Source organism: Dermacentor silvarum, chromosome 1 (assembly GCF_013339745.2).
Source record: "Dermacentor silvarum isolate Dsil-2018 chromosome 1, BIME_Dsil_1.4, whole genome shotgun sequence".
NCBI classification, from domain to species: Eukaryota; Metazoa; Arthropoda; class Arachnida; order Ixodida; family Ixodidae; genus Dermacentor; species Dermacentor silvarum.
The window spans coordinates 128,560,864-128,578,346 of record NC_051154.1 but is presented as its reverse complement, the minus strand read 5'-3'; the positions used below and the strand labels follow the sequence as shown (position 1 = coordinate 128,578,346).

Here is a 17,483-nt window from a genome sequence, read left to right as displayed (position 1 = left end):
GCAGGCATCTTCTATTCCTTTCGGAACGGGGCAGTATGTGGCTAATCAGAAAATTTTTCAGTTTTGTTCGGCATATTAATGCATTTTTTCGCGTACACGTCACTTTGACGTGATGAGTTTCGCGGTTTTGTGAGGTCGCGTGACAGACAGGCGAAGTGGGCGTAGCCAGAACACATTGGACCAATAGCAGAGAGCTAATGGTGAAAAGGCGTCGAATCAGCAATGATTATTTTTCTTTTGTGCGGCTTAATTATGCATAATCATTGTGTACACGTTATATCAGTTGGGGAGCTATCGTGGTTTTCGTGACGTCGCGTGACAGACAGGCGAAGTTGGGAGTGGCCCGAAAGTGGTTTGACCAATCGTGGAGGCTGATTGCAGAAATTGGAATCAAAACATTTTGGAATCATTTTACGTTATAGCGCCCCTGATCAACATGAACAAAGTAAAGGATATTCGAAATTATAACGTGGGAAAGATTGAGGAAGCTGTAAAATATGGACGCAGCATGAAGTCAGTGAGAACGCAAACGCTTTTGCTTTAGTGTTCCTTTAACTTACGTTGCAGTTAGTGGGGTCTCACTGACTAATCTTTCAATCATGCTCGCTTCCTACTCATACGGGGCCCGTTTGTTTTCCGCGCTCACTCTGATTACTCCGAGGTGGTGGCGATGGGGGTGGGCTGTGTAAAACACCCTAATGGTGGCTGCCGAGACTGCCCTGCGCCACTCGAGCCCGCCGCACTCGTACATGGTTGGGGCTCCTGCGCTTGCCTCAATCTCCGGCGCTTACACTTCCCATGGGGACGGACATGTTCCGCCGTTGTCAAAGGGCGTTGGCGAGGAGTGGCATTCTTCTGTCTTGCTGTCAGCGTCTATTCACGCCGTTTCTGGACCCTACTTGTAGAACGCGGGGGCGCCATGGCCGAGAAACCGTCAAATTTCTGCAACGAATTACACACTTGTAACCCTTATAACTCCCGATGAGCACCGGTTTGAGTTCGATCGATTATACCTACTATGACAGAGTGAGCTCTCTAAAAAATGCCCACCCCCACTCGTATCGACAAGCGTACTGCCGAGCTACGCCTCTGTGATCGCCGCGCGGGAGGCTAAATTTAGCTCCGATTGCGTCATGCGTGACGCGACAACGGCGCCACTGTGCACGCGAGACATGGAGGAAAGAAACAAAACAGGAGAGACCCTGAGGTCACGTTTTTGAAGCCGGAAGTGCAGTCACGTTGGTGGAAGAGCAGTCACTCCTTTGCGCCTCCAATCAGGGGTTCTGCAGCTCGCCGGAGCAGATGAGTGCGAACTTTGAACTTGCATTGTTACGAACCGCCCGAAGTGTGTGCTGCTGACGCGCGTCAAAACAAAGCCCACGAAACTTCTGTAGCAGTTTTAGTGAAGCAGACGCGCTCCTATGTTTTTTCGTGGCACGTTGAAGAAGATGACGAAGACCCGCGCCGTGATTGCTTGAGTGCATCTGTTGCTGGCTAACACTCACACTCACAGACACAAAGCACAACTTTCAAGCTTAGGCACCACACTCCAAAGTCAGCTTTTCTCGCGAACAAAAGGTGCTGCGAGAAAGACACTGGCGGTAAAAGCTTATCTCCTTTTTCAGAGACCGAAAGCAGCAGCGAAAGCTTCAGGAACGCGGTTGCTATGGCAACGTTGACATTTGGGGCACCCATCCCAGTGCTCCTTTGCGAAAAACAGCCCGTGACTTCCACCACACTTTCTCCAACACGTACGTGGTAGCCGGGGCCTCTCCTGGGTTTCATTCCTCCATGACGCGACACATGCATGGTCAAATAATGGCTTCCTTCCTCTGCACAATGATACCAAAGCAAGGTGCATGGGTGATACGGTTGCAAAGAAACGGTAGACTATGTGGTAAGTTTCTCATTCTTAAATAAAAAGTCTGAGGTATCAAAACAACGTAGCATATGTGACGCATTGGGCATTACCCCCCATGCATAGAAATGAGGTAGTTATGCGAAAATTCACACAATTCATATCGGGAACGACCCAGTCTGCTCGCTCCAAAATATAAAATAAGAGCCAAGAGGCTAAGGCCATTTCTCGAAAGGGGTAGTTCTAGGTAGCATATCGTCAGTAGCATATCGTCGCCAAAAGAGGGGTATGTGATGCAAATGTTTAACGGCCCCGCGTGAAGCACAAATGTCTTCTTGGATTCCTAAAGGAGACAGGTTTGATGGACGTGCGGTGACATACCACTGTAACAATGTAAGAGACACTGAGGTGGAGCCATTGCCAGCATCTATTGCTAGGCGAAACCTACCTGTAGCTACAACACACCACCCCACCACCATCACCCAGTGTTGCTGAAGTAAAGGGTTAAGTGCAGGATTCTACACTGTGAAAGAGTTACTGACACTTCGGTCTGTCTTGAGAAACACGAAAGAATATTCCAGGGAACGCTAAATGTTTGCAATACGCAACACAAGGGAAAAACTCACCGCGGGGCACCAGGCCCAGGTCATGGGCGAGCTGGCGGCCACAATGAAGGCACATCTTGGGTCTACCTGCGACAAACACAAAGCAGCCTCCCCCCCCCGAATATGCGAAGCAGCGATCTTATAGTTTTAGTTTGCTTCCGTTTCTTTGCCTAGTTATATTTATATTTTTGACAAAGACGACAGCGGGGTGTCTTCTTGCCAGAACGCTTCTATCTGTGTTCTCTGTTTTTTGGCAGAATCTTCAGAATTTACTGGTTCTTCACCTCCCTGTCTTGTGGTTCCCTGTCTTCCAGAAGCCCGGATGGCAAGAAGACACCAAGGTCATCCTTCTCGAGGAAGAGATGAAGCTTGCTCAGCACCCCAATGATACTGAGCTATATTCCGTGTTGGGTGAAGACTCATCGTATGACAGTCTCATCTCTGTTCGCAGGAAGATGACTAGAAGGAGGAATGTCAACACGGTTGCATCAACCCAAGCGAGCAGGCCGACTCTGCAGTGAAGGTCTGAACACTGGCCTCAAGCCATCACTTTTGTGCCCGAGGAACCCTCAAGCAACCCCCAATTGTTGAACAGGCAAGCACTATCTGTTTTCTAGGAAGGTTTCATGCCGAAAGAAATTAGGGACAACCGGATAAATACGCGAACAAAAGAAATGTCTTCGCAATCGATGTTTCCAACAGTAGTGCGCTGAAAAAACTGCAACAAATCACTGAGCTATGAGGCATCAAAGTGCTTTCCTATATCCCAATGGACGATGCATCCACTGCGGGTGTAATTTATGACATTGATGTTGCCATTTTCTCAACGCGGACTTGCCTATCCTTATCAAATCAGCCATTGAGGGTGATATATTCAAGCATGTGAGCCGCTTTGGAAACACGCTCTGCGTTAAACTGATTTTCAAAGCAGATTACACACTATCTTGTGTGAAAGTCGCTCACTTCCAACACCCTGTTCGGCTATTCGTACAAAATTCCCTTCAATGCCATCAGCGCTTTAGGCTTGGACGTGCCAAGGGATCTGTCCCAATTTTAGTACTGTGTCCTCGGTACGCTGAACCTCATGCGGAAGACACTTGTCGTGCTACTGTCCTGAAGTGAACTGTAATGGTTGTCATGCTGCCTTGTCTAAATATTGTCCTCCTATCAAGAAGGAGCTCTCATTTCTCAAGGAAATGCTTAGGGACAATTCGTAGCAAAGAGAGGCTGCTCAAACAATCCGGTGTAGGCGTCATCGAACGTCCTGTAAAAAAAAATCTGTGGCTCGAAAGGACAGTGGCCCTTCCATTATGACATTCCCATTCTCCAGTCAGGCCATAAATAGCTGAACAGCTCGAGAAAATCAGCTGAAAGGAATTTTTCTCCAGAAGAATGGTCTGCGTTTCCAAGCCAGCAACTTCCCAAAGAACTACCGATTGTAAAGCCCGCTTGGTATGTTCCCAATAATTGTGATCTGTGAGCCTAATGTATCAAAACCATTCATATTATCAGCATATCAAGCTGTCATACCCCCAACAACTGGTGCATGCAGCGAAGTCATTGTTTTTATTTGTCGTGAGCTCATCTATGTTCGCCAACCCTTTTTGCTTCACGATTACAATCAACATGTTTGCCTGGCAAACTCATATTTACACTTTTAGGCATTTATTTATCACCTTCAAGTAATTTTGATTCCAAAAGATAAGCAGACATTTTGATGGTGTGTCCTGCTTCATGGGTCATCATCAGATATTTTAATGCAAGCCATATGGCATGGGAAAGCACAAGGACAAATGCAAAAGGACAAAGACTTGCAGCCCTCGCCTGCAACCACGGCCTTACACTCCTGAATGATGACAACCAAACGTTTTTACGAGGCGTGATTTGTGGCACTTATCATGATCTAGCTTTCGTCTCCACCTCTTTCACCAGATGTGTTAAATGGTTTTTGGATATCGACACCCTCGGGAGTGCTCACATTTCCACGTGTCTCATCATTAAATGAATGTCTAGGTCCTCTCCACGGGACACCATTCTATTATTTGGTTAGAGCACCTTTAAATCGGTCAGGGAAGAGGCTTGCCAAGAAGGCTTATTCTCTGGATTAGAAGAAACAGTCAAGTGCACAATGCGGGACGCCACGCGCACGCTCACGGGTTCGTCTAAGCACACGGATTTGGATGTAGAATTGGAGCGACTTCGTGCGCTCCTCCGTCGTGCGGAGCGGCGATACCGGCGTAAAAAGTCCATTCATGACCTTAGGACAGCCAGACGAAAAAAAATCTAGCGTCGCACAGATAGACAAGCATCTCAACATTTGACGACGTTTTGGCAGTCACTAGACCACCGGAAGCCACTTTTCCACATCTGGAGAACCACACGGGGTCTGCGTTCCCTCCCTGAACCACGCTTCCCATTCAAAGCGTTGGCGCTCTTCCAGAGACGGCTGGATATTGATGTTGCAGGAGACTTTTCTGCGAGGACCACTGGTCAAGCAAACGGTCCAGGCTCTCCAGCCCCCAGTGGCATCCCTGTTTCGTGTGTTTTCCGCATGGATCTTTCTTTCACAATGTAGGAGCTTGAGGCGGCTGTTTCTCTATATGCAGGCGTTCTTCATCACCGGGACCAGAAGGAATGTCCTATCGCGCCAGGTGAAACCTGACTGAATGCGCACGGAGAGTACTGAGAGATCTCTACAATGTATCCTGGCAAGATGGCATGGTTCCCGAAGAATAAACGAAGAGATGCTTGGTCCCACTCCTGAAGCATGACAGGTCTCCACTCCAACTCACCTCAAACCACACAATAGCACTGGCCAACTGTGTGGGAAAGGTAATGGAAAAGATTATCTTTGTCCGCTTGGGGTGGTACCTAGAACACCACAACACGTATCCAAATTGCATGAGCCGGTTTCCGACGAGCCCACTGATCAATAGACAGTGTTGTCGAACTCGCTACGTATGTCCAGCATCAAAAGTCATGTAGAAGATTATCTGCACATTTGTTCTTAGATGTAACGGGGCGTATGATATGATCTCATGAGGCTATTCTCGATGCCCTTGAGATGGTTACCCTTCGGGGTCGAGTGTTCCAATGGATTTATAATTACCTATTTATGAGATTTATATTTGTGTGTACTGTCGATGCCCAAACCGCAGACACTACACCTACCGAAGCGTTCCTGAAGGCGGAGTACTAAGCTCCACCCTATTGTACCTCACACTCATTGACTTCGTTGAACATCTGCCAGCAGTGATCAAGATAACAATGTACGCAGATGACATGTGTGCATAGACTTCGGATTTGACACGTCCTCAGATACATGCAAGGCTTCAAAAAGCTGCTACTTTGACAACGGTGTACATGCGAAACCAAGATCTCGAAATATCATCAGACAAATGTTCACTGGTGGGATTCACTCGCTAACCAATGGCAACCTACGCCGCCTCTATAAAGGGTCAGATAATTTCTTATCAGAAGACTCACATATATCTTGGCATATAATAATTGATAGAGATATCTCATGGAGCCAGCATGTGACTTACTTGAAACAGCGCCTAACAGCAATTTCCCAGCTTTTCAAGTTTCTTGGTGGAAAGACTTGGGAAATGTCAGTGGCATGCAATGTTGGAATTATAAAGGAAACTTTTTCATGGCTTATTGAGATACAGTTTACCTATAGTGACCAACACTTGCAGGACAAATATTCGTGCTCTACAGGCTAGCCCGGGCGCTCAGAGTTTGTCGTGGTTTGCCAAAATGCGCGTCAACAGCGCCGACTAGTGATATCATCCGGGACCAACTAATACAAATACACATTGCGGTGGAGGTGCTGAGAGGGCACATTAGGTCATTTGCCCAAACCCTGTCGGGATATGGGAGTGCCAACGGCCCTCTGCCTCGACCACCGAGCCCCGCGGTTCTGCAACCGCGGTCCGGTACAAGCTAGGAAACTGACGACAACCACGTCAGAAAGCATTATTACGCCAACAGGCAGGCCAGCTAGCTATAGTTGACATCGCTGATTCCCTCGAAGAGAATAATACACTAGGTAAAGAAGGGCTTCCGACTTACTGATTTTGCCGCGGCAAGAACGCGGTTACTAACCACGTCAAAACGGGAGCGACGGCGGAGACTCCGCCGTTTGCTGGTGGCCGATAGAGCCTTCCCACCCGGTGGCGCATGCGCTTGACGCGACGTTCGCTGCCCGTGCGGCTGTTATGGGACCCGAGGATTCCCACATCCCTCCACCCTTAAATAGTGCCCTACGGTGGAGAAATCACTGGAACGACGGCATTAATTGACAAAGTATCCGGGCAGATGCGATAGTAAACTTCGGCAGGAAATGTCCGAATCCACGTTGATAGGCAGCACAGTCCTGTGTGGCGGCCGCCCACATGTGGCAGCCGTCACAGTGGTTGACGATGACGGGGGCTGAAGATGGCTTGCCCTCAAGATGCGCGCCGCAATGTCCACCCGGGAACAGCGGGTCAGGACTTTCTCGAAGCGGCGCGCGCGCCGGCTCGATGAACCTCGCACCGACGCATCCTCGTGGGAGTATATGATGGTGGGCCTCCCTCATTGTGGCTGCCATGTGCTGCTGCATCGGGCCGCGAACAGGGAGGGGCCGAGACAGCAGGCAGGGACGTGGACCATGGCAGCAATAGCAAGTCATGACGGCTTCACTCGTTCTGCAAAGTCGCTCAAATGCACTCCACAAACACTTAGAATTAAGGCAGTAGAGGCCGCCGCAGCGTCGGCCGTCTGACACGATGCTGAACCACCCGTCTACCGCATAGCTTTATGTGGTAACGAGAAGAAGCAAAAAAACAATCCAGTTCGTTTGAATGAAATTATTCGCTTCGACCGAATTTTTCCGGTCCGATACAGCGCGAAAAAGGGCGATGCTCGTATGAACAAAGCGCTCTCTGGGCCCCCGAGATTTCGGTTATTCCGCCCGCAAAATATTGGGTCCATCTGAACAAAATAAGCTTTCTATTTCGAACGAGGTTTCTCCGCTCGGGCGAGTATAGTAGAACTAGCGAATCCGGTTGCACCCGCTAAATGTCACGGCATGGTCGTCTTCGAACATGCGACCGGCAGCTCCGCAGAGCCTTAGGCCTAATCGCGTCCATGACGGATACCAATGCCACAAAGACCCATAAAGGGTTCCAATGAGCCGCCGCGAGGAGATGCAGGCCTAGCTTAGTGGTCCCCGCTCGCTGCTCAACACGCAGCTTCCGAGCAGACTCCTGGGACTGCGCCCCGCTGACGTCCTAGCCAGCGTTTCCGGCGCCCAGCTCCCAGAGCCAAAGATACAGAAAGGAGGCTATTTACATATGTACAGGGAAAATCGACCACCGCGTCGGCTGCTGCACTCACTCGCTTCGGGCGTACTCTTAGGAGCAAACTTGCTGCAAATCTCAGCGACTACACGAGTTCGGCGACACTGGCGCAGCGTTAACTCGCATTCAAGAAAGCACATGCCCAACCTAGCTAGCAATCACGCCTTCGGTTGAGGCCTAACGCTGGTCCGGACAAAGCCTTCAGGCTTCCGCGCATCCGAACCGATCGTCGTCCCGTTTTCCAAGAGCTTGCCCCACGTTGGGCGCCAAAATGTCGGGATATGGGAGTGCCAACGGCCCTCTGCCTCGACACACCGAGCCCCGCGGTTGGCGCATGCCTGCGCATCAACCGCGGTCCGGTACAAGCTCGAGGAAACAATAGACGACAACCACGTGTACACTCGGAAAGCATTTATTACGACTGCAACTAACACTTCGAGCAGGCCAGCTAGCTATAGTTGACATCGCTGAGGGTTCCCTCGAAGAGAATAATACACTAGGTAAAGAAGGGCTTCCGACTTACCAACTGGGGAAATACGGGGAGGCCGCGGCGTTTGCCGCGGCAAGAACGCGGTTGACTAACCACGTGCGGGAAAACGAGAGCGACGGCGGAGACTTCCGCCGTCGCCGCTTGCTGGTGGCCAAAGAGACCCGGGCGATATCAGCGGGATCTCACGTGACCCACCCGGTGGCGCTGATAGCGCTTGCGATTCCCGCGCGCCGCCCGCGGAAGGAAAGTTTTCCCTCTCCCAACTCTCCCTGGCACGCATGCGCTTGACGTCGCTGCCCGTGCGGCTGTTATGGGACCCGAGGATTCCCACAACCCGTTCCCACCATTTTGCAACACTACTGTCAGAAAGGCCACAGGCATCATTTCGTGATACGATTTCTGATTATTACATCATCCTTCCATGAGCCTTCACCATGGTGTTTGGTTCAACCTGCTGGGCCCCTACCCATCCAGGAATCATGAAAAACTCCGAGCTGTCATCTCCTGCTCTTAGACAACTATATCTCCTCCTTTTGGATGAGAGGTACGCCGACTACGTTTATATTTAAGCTCATGGATCAGCAACTCTCCAGTATTCGACTGTAGCCGTGGTTTTCTCAGCGAGAGCAACCACCATCAGTTTCAGGACGTGCCACTCCAATGGAATCGATGGCGTCGGAACTTGCGCTGCCCTTTGTCTCGTCAGCCAAAAACAGCCTCGAAGATGGTCAATATGCAGTGACTCGAAGGCAGTACTATCAGCCCTGCGGCGCGGACCACATGAACAACTTGTATTCGAGATTATAGAACTAATCCATACCTTGATTGAGAACGAACACCGCGTGACATTTCAGTGGCTTTCAACTTACTGCGGCGTCATAGGTAACGAACACGCCCATAACGCTGCTCGATCAGCTCTTCAAGGCAGCAAAGAGGAGTCGATACCGTTGTCAAGGACAGATGTCGCTTGAAAACGTCGAATGCTCGCACGAGATATCAAATTTTTTTCGCGTGGAACACCCGAAAATCTTGACGTAACCAGCCGCACCACCTGGAGTCTCCTTTCTGCCTTCGCATCCCAGCTGAATTCTGCCAAAGTCAGGCTCCCATGCTTTGTCGAATATGGCTAGGAGTGACTTCTACAAAGTCTTTTGCTTTCCGAATCGGATGGGCCGACAACGCCTCGCGTGATGACTGGGCTAGCGAGGAGACTCTGCTGCGATGACTTAGGAGATCGGCACTCTAAAATTATTTCCTGTATTAACGCTCTTTGGTCAAAGCACGCTATCGCGATTGCAAGCGATTGTCTCTGTAAATTATAGCGAGGACAGTCACATGTTCTATGTGATTGTGTGCCCGTGCTCCCTTTGCCCCTCTCTCTACTTTCCTATCTGAGGAAAAAGAGAGTGTTTTACCGAGCGTGAAAGAACCCTCGAATACACGCAAAGTGCCTCGAGCAGCCAGCCACGCGGCAATTCTGTGTGTATTCGCGGGCTTCTTTCACACTCGGAAAAACACATTATGTAGCACGTATTCAGCAACAGAAAGCTGTATCGGGAGTTTTTCATGTTGCCTTACAATTTTCTCATTGACACTTTGATAATTAGGACAGTACTTCTCGAGTCACATAACTAATTACAAGTACCTAATTAAATCTCAGTAACAAAAAATACTGGCGGCTACTCCACTTTACTAGAAACTATACGACTAGGTTAGCTTCGCGTAACGCCGTTCCTCTTTTTTAAATCGTGCTGCGTGATAACTGGGAAACTGGGACACCCTGTATAGTGGTTGTCGATAGATAAGGGTTAAATAAAAATCCGGTCAAAATAGGCTGTTAAACACAGAAGTTCGGTTTCGACTCGTCTGCACTGAAAGCCATCGTTACTTTTCAAGTTAGTACCACTTGTGCCAAGTAACACCAGTGAGTGAGTGAGTGAGTGAGTGAGTGAGTGAGTGAGTGAGTGAGTGAGTGAGTGAGTGAGTGAGTGAGTGAGTGAGTGAGTGAAATAACTTTATTTAGGTCCAGAGAACACCAGTGGCTGCGAAAAATATGTGACATGCCAGCGATTAGTGCCGCGTTTTGAGGGTGGGCCCGGGTGGGCATTTTGTTTCTTGCGCGAACAATCGGCCACTTGGAGGCCCGGGAGGCGGTGTCGAACGCCGGCCGACTGTGCACGGCGTCGAGAGTGACCCACGAGAAGAACATTAGGGCGAAAGTTCTCGGCTAAGCGTCTTTGTGATTGAAAAGTCTCTGGCATCCGATTGAGGTTGTGACTTGCCGGTCACTATAGCCCGTTGAATCGTTCTCATGCAGGAAGTGGTTTAACGGGGTTTCCGCGCAGCGCGTGAGACTCATAATGACCGTAGACGAGCCACAAGCCTCTGCCTGCGTTATGTTTTGTTTGCTCACACGGCCTCCCCTTTCTCCTTCCCGCCCCCACTTCCTCCAAGCAGTCGCGTCTTCCGTATAAAAGGCACTGCATCCGGTCGCTAGTCAGCACTCGTCTGCCTCTGAAGCCATGCGAGCATCGGTGAGTAGACCGCGAAACACACGTCTTATGGACGGGTTTGCGTGATGAATATGAAGTGCCTGACAGCTGGACGCGCAAGCACAACATGAACGCACGTGGTCCTACTTAATATTTAGTGCAGATTGCAGCATACTGGTTGACAGCAATGCTTTCGCCAGCTGGTATACTAGTGTACTTGGAGTTATCGAGCTCATTTGAATATCTGGCCATGTTTAAGAAAAAGGCACAACGTGAAGACACGTGAATGATTAAGCGTCCTTCAGTGTTTATATCTTGAACACTTCATATATATAGTTGCCAAATTAGTGCCTTCAAATATAGTGCAATGTAGTGCACTCAATATCATGCATTAGTGAACTTCATTTATATCACTCAGAGCTTTCGGCGGCGCATTCGGGCTGCTTAAGTGACGGCTTGCGCTCCGTGGCCTCGTTGCCGTAAGCTGTCACTTCTGTCTGCCACTTACCATTGCTTGTTGGTTACGATAGCGACCTCTCCAACGTGTTACGCTTTGCCGGTGGCGTTTGCCTAAGCAGCTACGTTAAATGTAGTAGGTTTGACAGGTCGTCTTTTCTAGCAATCGCGATTGCTGTCGTCACCCCAGGTCAGTTACGAAATCGAATGATGTTATGCAAAGTGTAGGAAAGAAAATGTTGCGCGTTAGCTGCTTAGTAGTGATTAAGGCGCGATTGACGAGTTACGTGGGAAGCGTATTGGTTACCTCGTGGCGTGTGTAATAACGCTAATGCTTTGCATGTAATTTTTCAGTAGCTGGATATTGTACAAAAAACGCCAACTACATTAGTTTTTTCCTCAAATGCATGTGCTGCAAGGAGTACTACACCCTGTAAATCTGGCCTGATGGGACTCCTAAATCAATTTTATAAACCCCTTTTCAGAAATATTTTCGAGAACAGAAACTCCTTCTCGGGGGTTCTAATGCATTGACTGCGCAAAGCAGGGAGTAAGATCGAGAGATTGGTACCAAACGTGTAAGACCTTGGCAGCGATAACTCTCTATTTAGCACAGGAGCTCACACAGGAAAGTAAAAAGGGACATCCTAAATAGAACAGGGTCTGCTTTGCTGCACTAACAGCGGTACATGAAAGTAACGCGCATAGGTAGTTTTGAAAAGCAGGAAGAGTTTCAAACCAACGGAGCATGCCAGCTCTGGTAACTTGGGCGCTGTATAATGACCTGGTCGAAGCACGTCAGCACAAATGGCTTATTTGAGATCCAATGCATAGTGCTTCGTCGTCAGGAACTTTCTAGCCTGAAGTTATCTTCTATCGAGTGCTAAGAAATTAAGAACGCATTACAGTCCCCGGGATTCCGGTAATACAGACAAAAGTTTGTGCAAACCATACTCTGCACTCGCTTCATGAAGTAGCTGGGCATGAAACTAATGCCCCAACTTTGTGGGCAAGATATATAGAGAGATCAAATACTACTTGATAGTAACTGCCTACAAACCACCACAAAAAAGCCGACCAAGACATCTATGGAGTTATTAGAGTGCTGCCTGTAACGTTTCTCTTGCTTCCTGCAGTGCTTTCAGGAAAGAGCGGTGTATAAGCGTTCGGGCACAGGTATTTAATTCCACTTGGCCGCATAGCGTGGCTGGCGGGCTCCTCACGCAGGATATACCATGATCTGCTTTCTTCATTCCAGGTCCTCGTCCTCTTCGCCGTCGCGACGATCGCCTCTGCGGGCCTTCTGGATGACGGCGGCGATGATTACGGCGGAGGTGGTGGCGGCGGTTTCGGTGGCGGGGGCGGTTTCGGCGGCGGTGGTGGTGGCGGCGGAGATGACATCGGCGTAGCTTCTGTCTCGTACGTCAAGACGCCCGTTGTGAGCGTAAAGTACGTCGCCAAGCCTGTGGTCAGTTACGTGGCCAAGCCGGTGGCCACCGTGTCGCATGCCCTGAAGCCCGTGGTGACGTACACGACGATCTCGAGCGGCGGCGGAGGCTTCGGCGGCGGCGGCGGTGGCGGCTTCGGCGGCGGCGGTGGCGGATACGGCGGAGGCGGTGGCGGATACGGTGGAGGCGGCGGCGGCCACGGAGGAGGATGGCCCTGGTCGTAAAGTGGTACTGTTCATGCTGGCCCCGTGCAGAAACGCATTTCCATCTTGTGACCGCTTAAGAATGAACTCACCAACAGCCTTCAAAAGCGACCACATCAAGACAGTGACGGTGTCGATTGGCGTCCTGTGCATGAAGATCCAAGCTAGACAAAACACAAAACAGGGCCTGTGGGCCGGTTAAAAATGTGAAAATGCCAAAGAACTTGGAAATAAACGACTGGCTGTTGGATAATTCGTTGGTATGTCATAAGTGAACATCGGAATATCGTCTTGTAAATGTTCATGATAAACAATACACCATACATCTCAAGCCAGTTAGGGAGCTCTCTTCGAACAAGGAAGCATCACACTAATAATATGCACGTGAGGAGAATATGCTGCAGAAAAAAAAAGAGGAGAAGCTTTCTCTCATGGTGAATGCGTTTGCGAGCTCGTAATATGAACGGAGGAATTACATTTTTCCATTCATACGCCCAAAACCCAATTAAACGCCAAATAAGCTTTCTTTCTCGGATAAATGAGGCGTTACTTCGCAGTGTCTGAGGCACGATAAGGTAACTCTTGCTTAGGATTTATTGGGGCAAGAATATTTGCCCCACCAACATGTCAGATTTATGTAGTATAGGGCGGTTTCATGCAGCACATTCAGAACACTGAGTATGATATCAAGGTGCTGAATAAATCGAACATTAGGGCACAAAAGCACAAACCCGAATGGCATGGCATTGATTGAAATTAAATATGAAGGAGTCACTGGAAATGATAAATGCAAAACGTGGTCCTATAACTAAGGTGTGTCTTTCGTGCTTTTTTCCCTCCTGATACACCTTCCGGACAATGCACCGCGAAGTTTCGGTTAACTGTGCGCAATATAGTCGAATGAACTGACGGTCCCTCAGACAATTGCGCCCCCCCCCCCCCCCCCCGTTTGATGCTTTTTTTTGTCGAAGACGCTAATAAGTTCTGCGTGAGTAAGTATGACCGCAAAAGCTGTTATGAAACATGAATACGCACAGACTAATGATTTCTCTGTATATACAAAAACAGCCCAAACGGACAGGAACAAGAATGGGAACAGGACGAGCTCTAACAGCTGGTTGACTTTATTGCGGCGGCACAATAACTTACTATAAAATGCTGCGTTAATGTGCTGTGTTAATGCGCACAAGTCAGAGTGACACCACACATTAGTACAAAAAATTTTTTTCGAAAAGTTTTAGACTGCAACCGCTTCGACGTCCGTAATACAAAGTACCGACACTCATATGTTGCTGCGAGTGATAATTTATTTAGCAGTAAAAAAACGATAATTTACATTAAACAATAAATAATATAACAATGCTCGACATTCAAATAATCTGCTTATAACGTGGGAAATTAGTTGTTCGGGGAGCCGAGGCTCGCGCTAAGAGCTCGGGTAGCTCGGGCGATTTCGTTTCAGCTGGATCGTAGCTTGAAGTTCATTGCAGCAGCCACGGAGGAAATGAGGAAGAATGAGATCAGAGAGCTCGGCTTGAAATTGACACACCTAGTCTGCTACTCTGCACCGTGGAAAAGAGAGAAGCAGAGGGTAATGAAAGGTGACAATGAAGACAAAGGACGTGAATAATTAGAGGGACCAATCACAACCGTGATTCAAGACCCGTGCTTTGCAGCAACCTAAGCAATGCACGGATGGCGCTGTGCAATCAGAGTCGCCAAGGTCCCAGTGTAGGATGTAGTCAGTCAGCGGCTGATTGCCCAGTTTTGACAAAAAGAGCACATTTTTAATATGAGAAAAGCAGAGAGGTTGACCGGAGGAGCATTGCCTCTGGCCTGCTACTATACGATAGGGTAAAGGAAAAGAGGAGAGAGGGAGTGCGGATGACGATCATAGCGCGTACAGTGAGCTATGTACACGTGCGATTGCATACATGTTCGGTTCACAGCAAGTCACAATGCGCAGGCGCCCGTCATGCCTAGTTCGAGCCTGGAGGTGATGTCGCTCCCCGTAAAAAATGACAAGAGCACTATCGTTGCTGGCAGTGCACTTTGAGTGCTGTTCCATGGCTTCAGGATGTTCCGCTCCGAAAAGGGTCTGTTGTCTAAACCTCACAATGTGGTGTTAAGTGTCCAACGTTCTGTGCTATAGGCAAGAACGTGGGACAATCGCAGTCGTATAATCAGGGCAGTCATAGAGGATGTGCGAGATCGCCTCTGGATTATCACAATACCCGACAGTTGGGGTCACTTTCGCGGCCTATCTTATGAAGGTAATGTCCGGTAAACACCACCCCGAGTCTCAGTCTATGTAGTAAAGTTGTATCACTTCGGTTTACTTTGCGTGGAATACTGAATCGTGAGTCTTGGTCTTGCTACAAAAGGAGATCTTGGCGATAATTGGGGAATAGCTCAGTGCAGACTGAAGCCGTACTGCACAGGAGAGCAGTGCCGTAACATCATGTCGGGAGTAGGCGATGATTACTAAGTCGGCCACGGTAGCGCGCGCTTTGCTTCCGTATATGTTGACTCATTGCCTGAGATGCCGCAATGGCTGATTATCCACTGGAGCAATATGAAGTGGCCGTTCTCATGTGCCACATACAACAGCGCTATGTCTGTGATGAGTTGCTCATTCTCTCTTTTCTTCATGAGGTATCTCACGACTTGCAGAGCTCTATTAAAATCTGAAACTATTGTCCACTGATGCGGTATACACGTCAATACATATTAGTCTTAGTGCTTCACGGATAACTGCTTTTTTTTCCCCGGTGATTTGAAGATTTTCAATAGGCTCTACAATTTCTTCATTGAAGATTTTGCGTTTAAAACACTACTTTAAACGTTAAATATGTACTGTTAATTAATGATCTAGGCTCACAGTAAGAAAGAACTTTGAGTTGTTCAAGAGGACCGCGAACGATACTAAGTAGAATATGTTGCTGGGCGAGTTGCTTCAAGTCTAGGGGGTACATATTAGCGTGACGTGTAAAGAAAGACTTAGTAGGTGGTAGTATCAAAGAGCAGAGCGAGTGCTAAACTTCAACTGTTTATTCGTAGTGCGAGGTCACAAGAACACGACTGCTGCACGCATGCGCAGTTGTTATATTCTTGTGACTTCACCCTACGAATAAACAGTTGAAGTTTAGCGCTTGCTCTCTTCTTTCCTACTCCCTCTTACAAAGTCTGCTTACTAAGTTTACATTATCGTAGCCCGCAGGTGCACTTTTTTTCAGGCTTGGCACAAGCTATCTGGAACAGCCCGTATATCGCCGGATATGGGTAAAACTACGCAGTTTTTCATTCAATACTGTCACATGTGCTTGGTCCCGGACAGATCGCGATCCACAGTTAAGGTAACGAACTTGTGGCAGCTGACTAAAAGGTGGATTGTGTCCCCCCATCTATCGTCACAGGATACCAAATCAAGTTTTAACAAAGCAGCAACCAACGAGTGCCGCTAGCGCGCGTTTTAGAGGTAAGCGCAAAGAACGCGGTGCACTGTTTCGGTTATATCCCGACTATTTCAGCTGAGAGAGTGGGCATGACGAATAATATGTGCCCATTGTTTTGTAAAAGTGAAGCTTAATCGTAGTTTGTGAACAAGGTATGCATGACTAGGCTGGATGCCTCTCCAAGTGGCTGTTGAAACGACATATTATGGTGAAACCTACAATGGAGGTAATGGCAATTGCGAAGTTTTGACCTGTACTTTGTCGCGTTTTGCACAGTCGCACTGATGAAAGTGTTGGCTTCGAATCTGGAGAATGGCAAGAGAATAGAAGTGCCACCATTTAAGGCGTTTCTCGAACCTCTATTTGCTAAGTCGTTTCGAGGCAGGTCACGCGGGTAAAGAGGAAACTCCAGGCGACTCCGGTTGATGGGAAGACTTGAAGACCATTGCATGTCTTCAACCGGCTGTCATGGAAGCTCTCGGGACTTTGACAACAGTGGTTAGAATACGGAATGGTCGACAAAATAATTCACGGGAGAAGGGGCAAGCAAGCATGCGACATGAGCCATGATACTTGAAATGAAATTATGGGGTTTTACGTGCCAAACCCACGATCTGATTATGAGGCACGCCGTAGTGGGTGCCTCCGGATATTTGGATCACCTGGGGTTCTTTAACGTGCACCTAAATCTAAGTACACGGGTGTTTTCGCATTTCGCCCCCATCAAAATGCAGCCGCTGGGGCTGGGATTCGATCCCGCGACCTCGTGCTCAGCAGCCCAACACCATAGCCACTGAGCAACCGCGGCGGGTGTGATACTTGGTGATGAACTTGAGTCTGAGTGAATATTGAAGAAGGCGGAAGAGGCATCGGGAAAACGGGAACGCGGCTTGATTTCCTTTATTAAACGATGTATTTTATTTCGCAAAAACACATGAAACACGGAAAACGTCGAATTGTATAGGCGGTGACTAAGTACAGGCAGAAATGCTCCTAATATACGTATGCAGTGTTTTAATCTGCATCAAGCATTATCGGCTCACACTTCAGACCATTCCATGAGATTAACAACTCATTGCATCCTATTATATCCCCAGAATTCCATCAAGCTCAGACACACCATCTTCTTTA

General features: G+C 48.6%; 1 protein-coding gene across 1 annotated transcript; it reads left to right on the top strand.

The window, feature by feature from the left end:
- Window positions 1–698: 698 nt before the first annotated feature.
- Window positions 699–12,867, top strand: LOC119458710 (ctenidin-3-like; the record flags this gene model as incomplete). Its single annotated transcript, XM_037720600.1, has 3 exons — window positions 699–752; window positions 2,778–2,906; window positions 12,505–12,867. Coding segments are annotated over exons 1-3 (546 nt in total), but the record flags the coding sequence as incomplete, so codon positions are not given.
- Window positions 12,868–17,483: the final 4,616 nt, after the last annotated feature.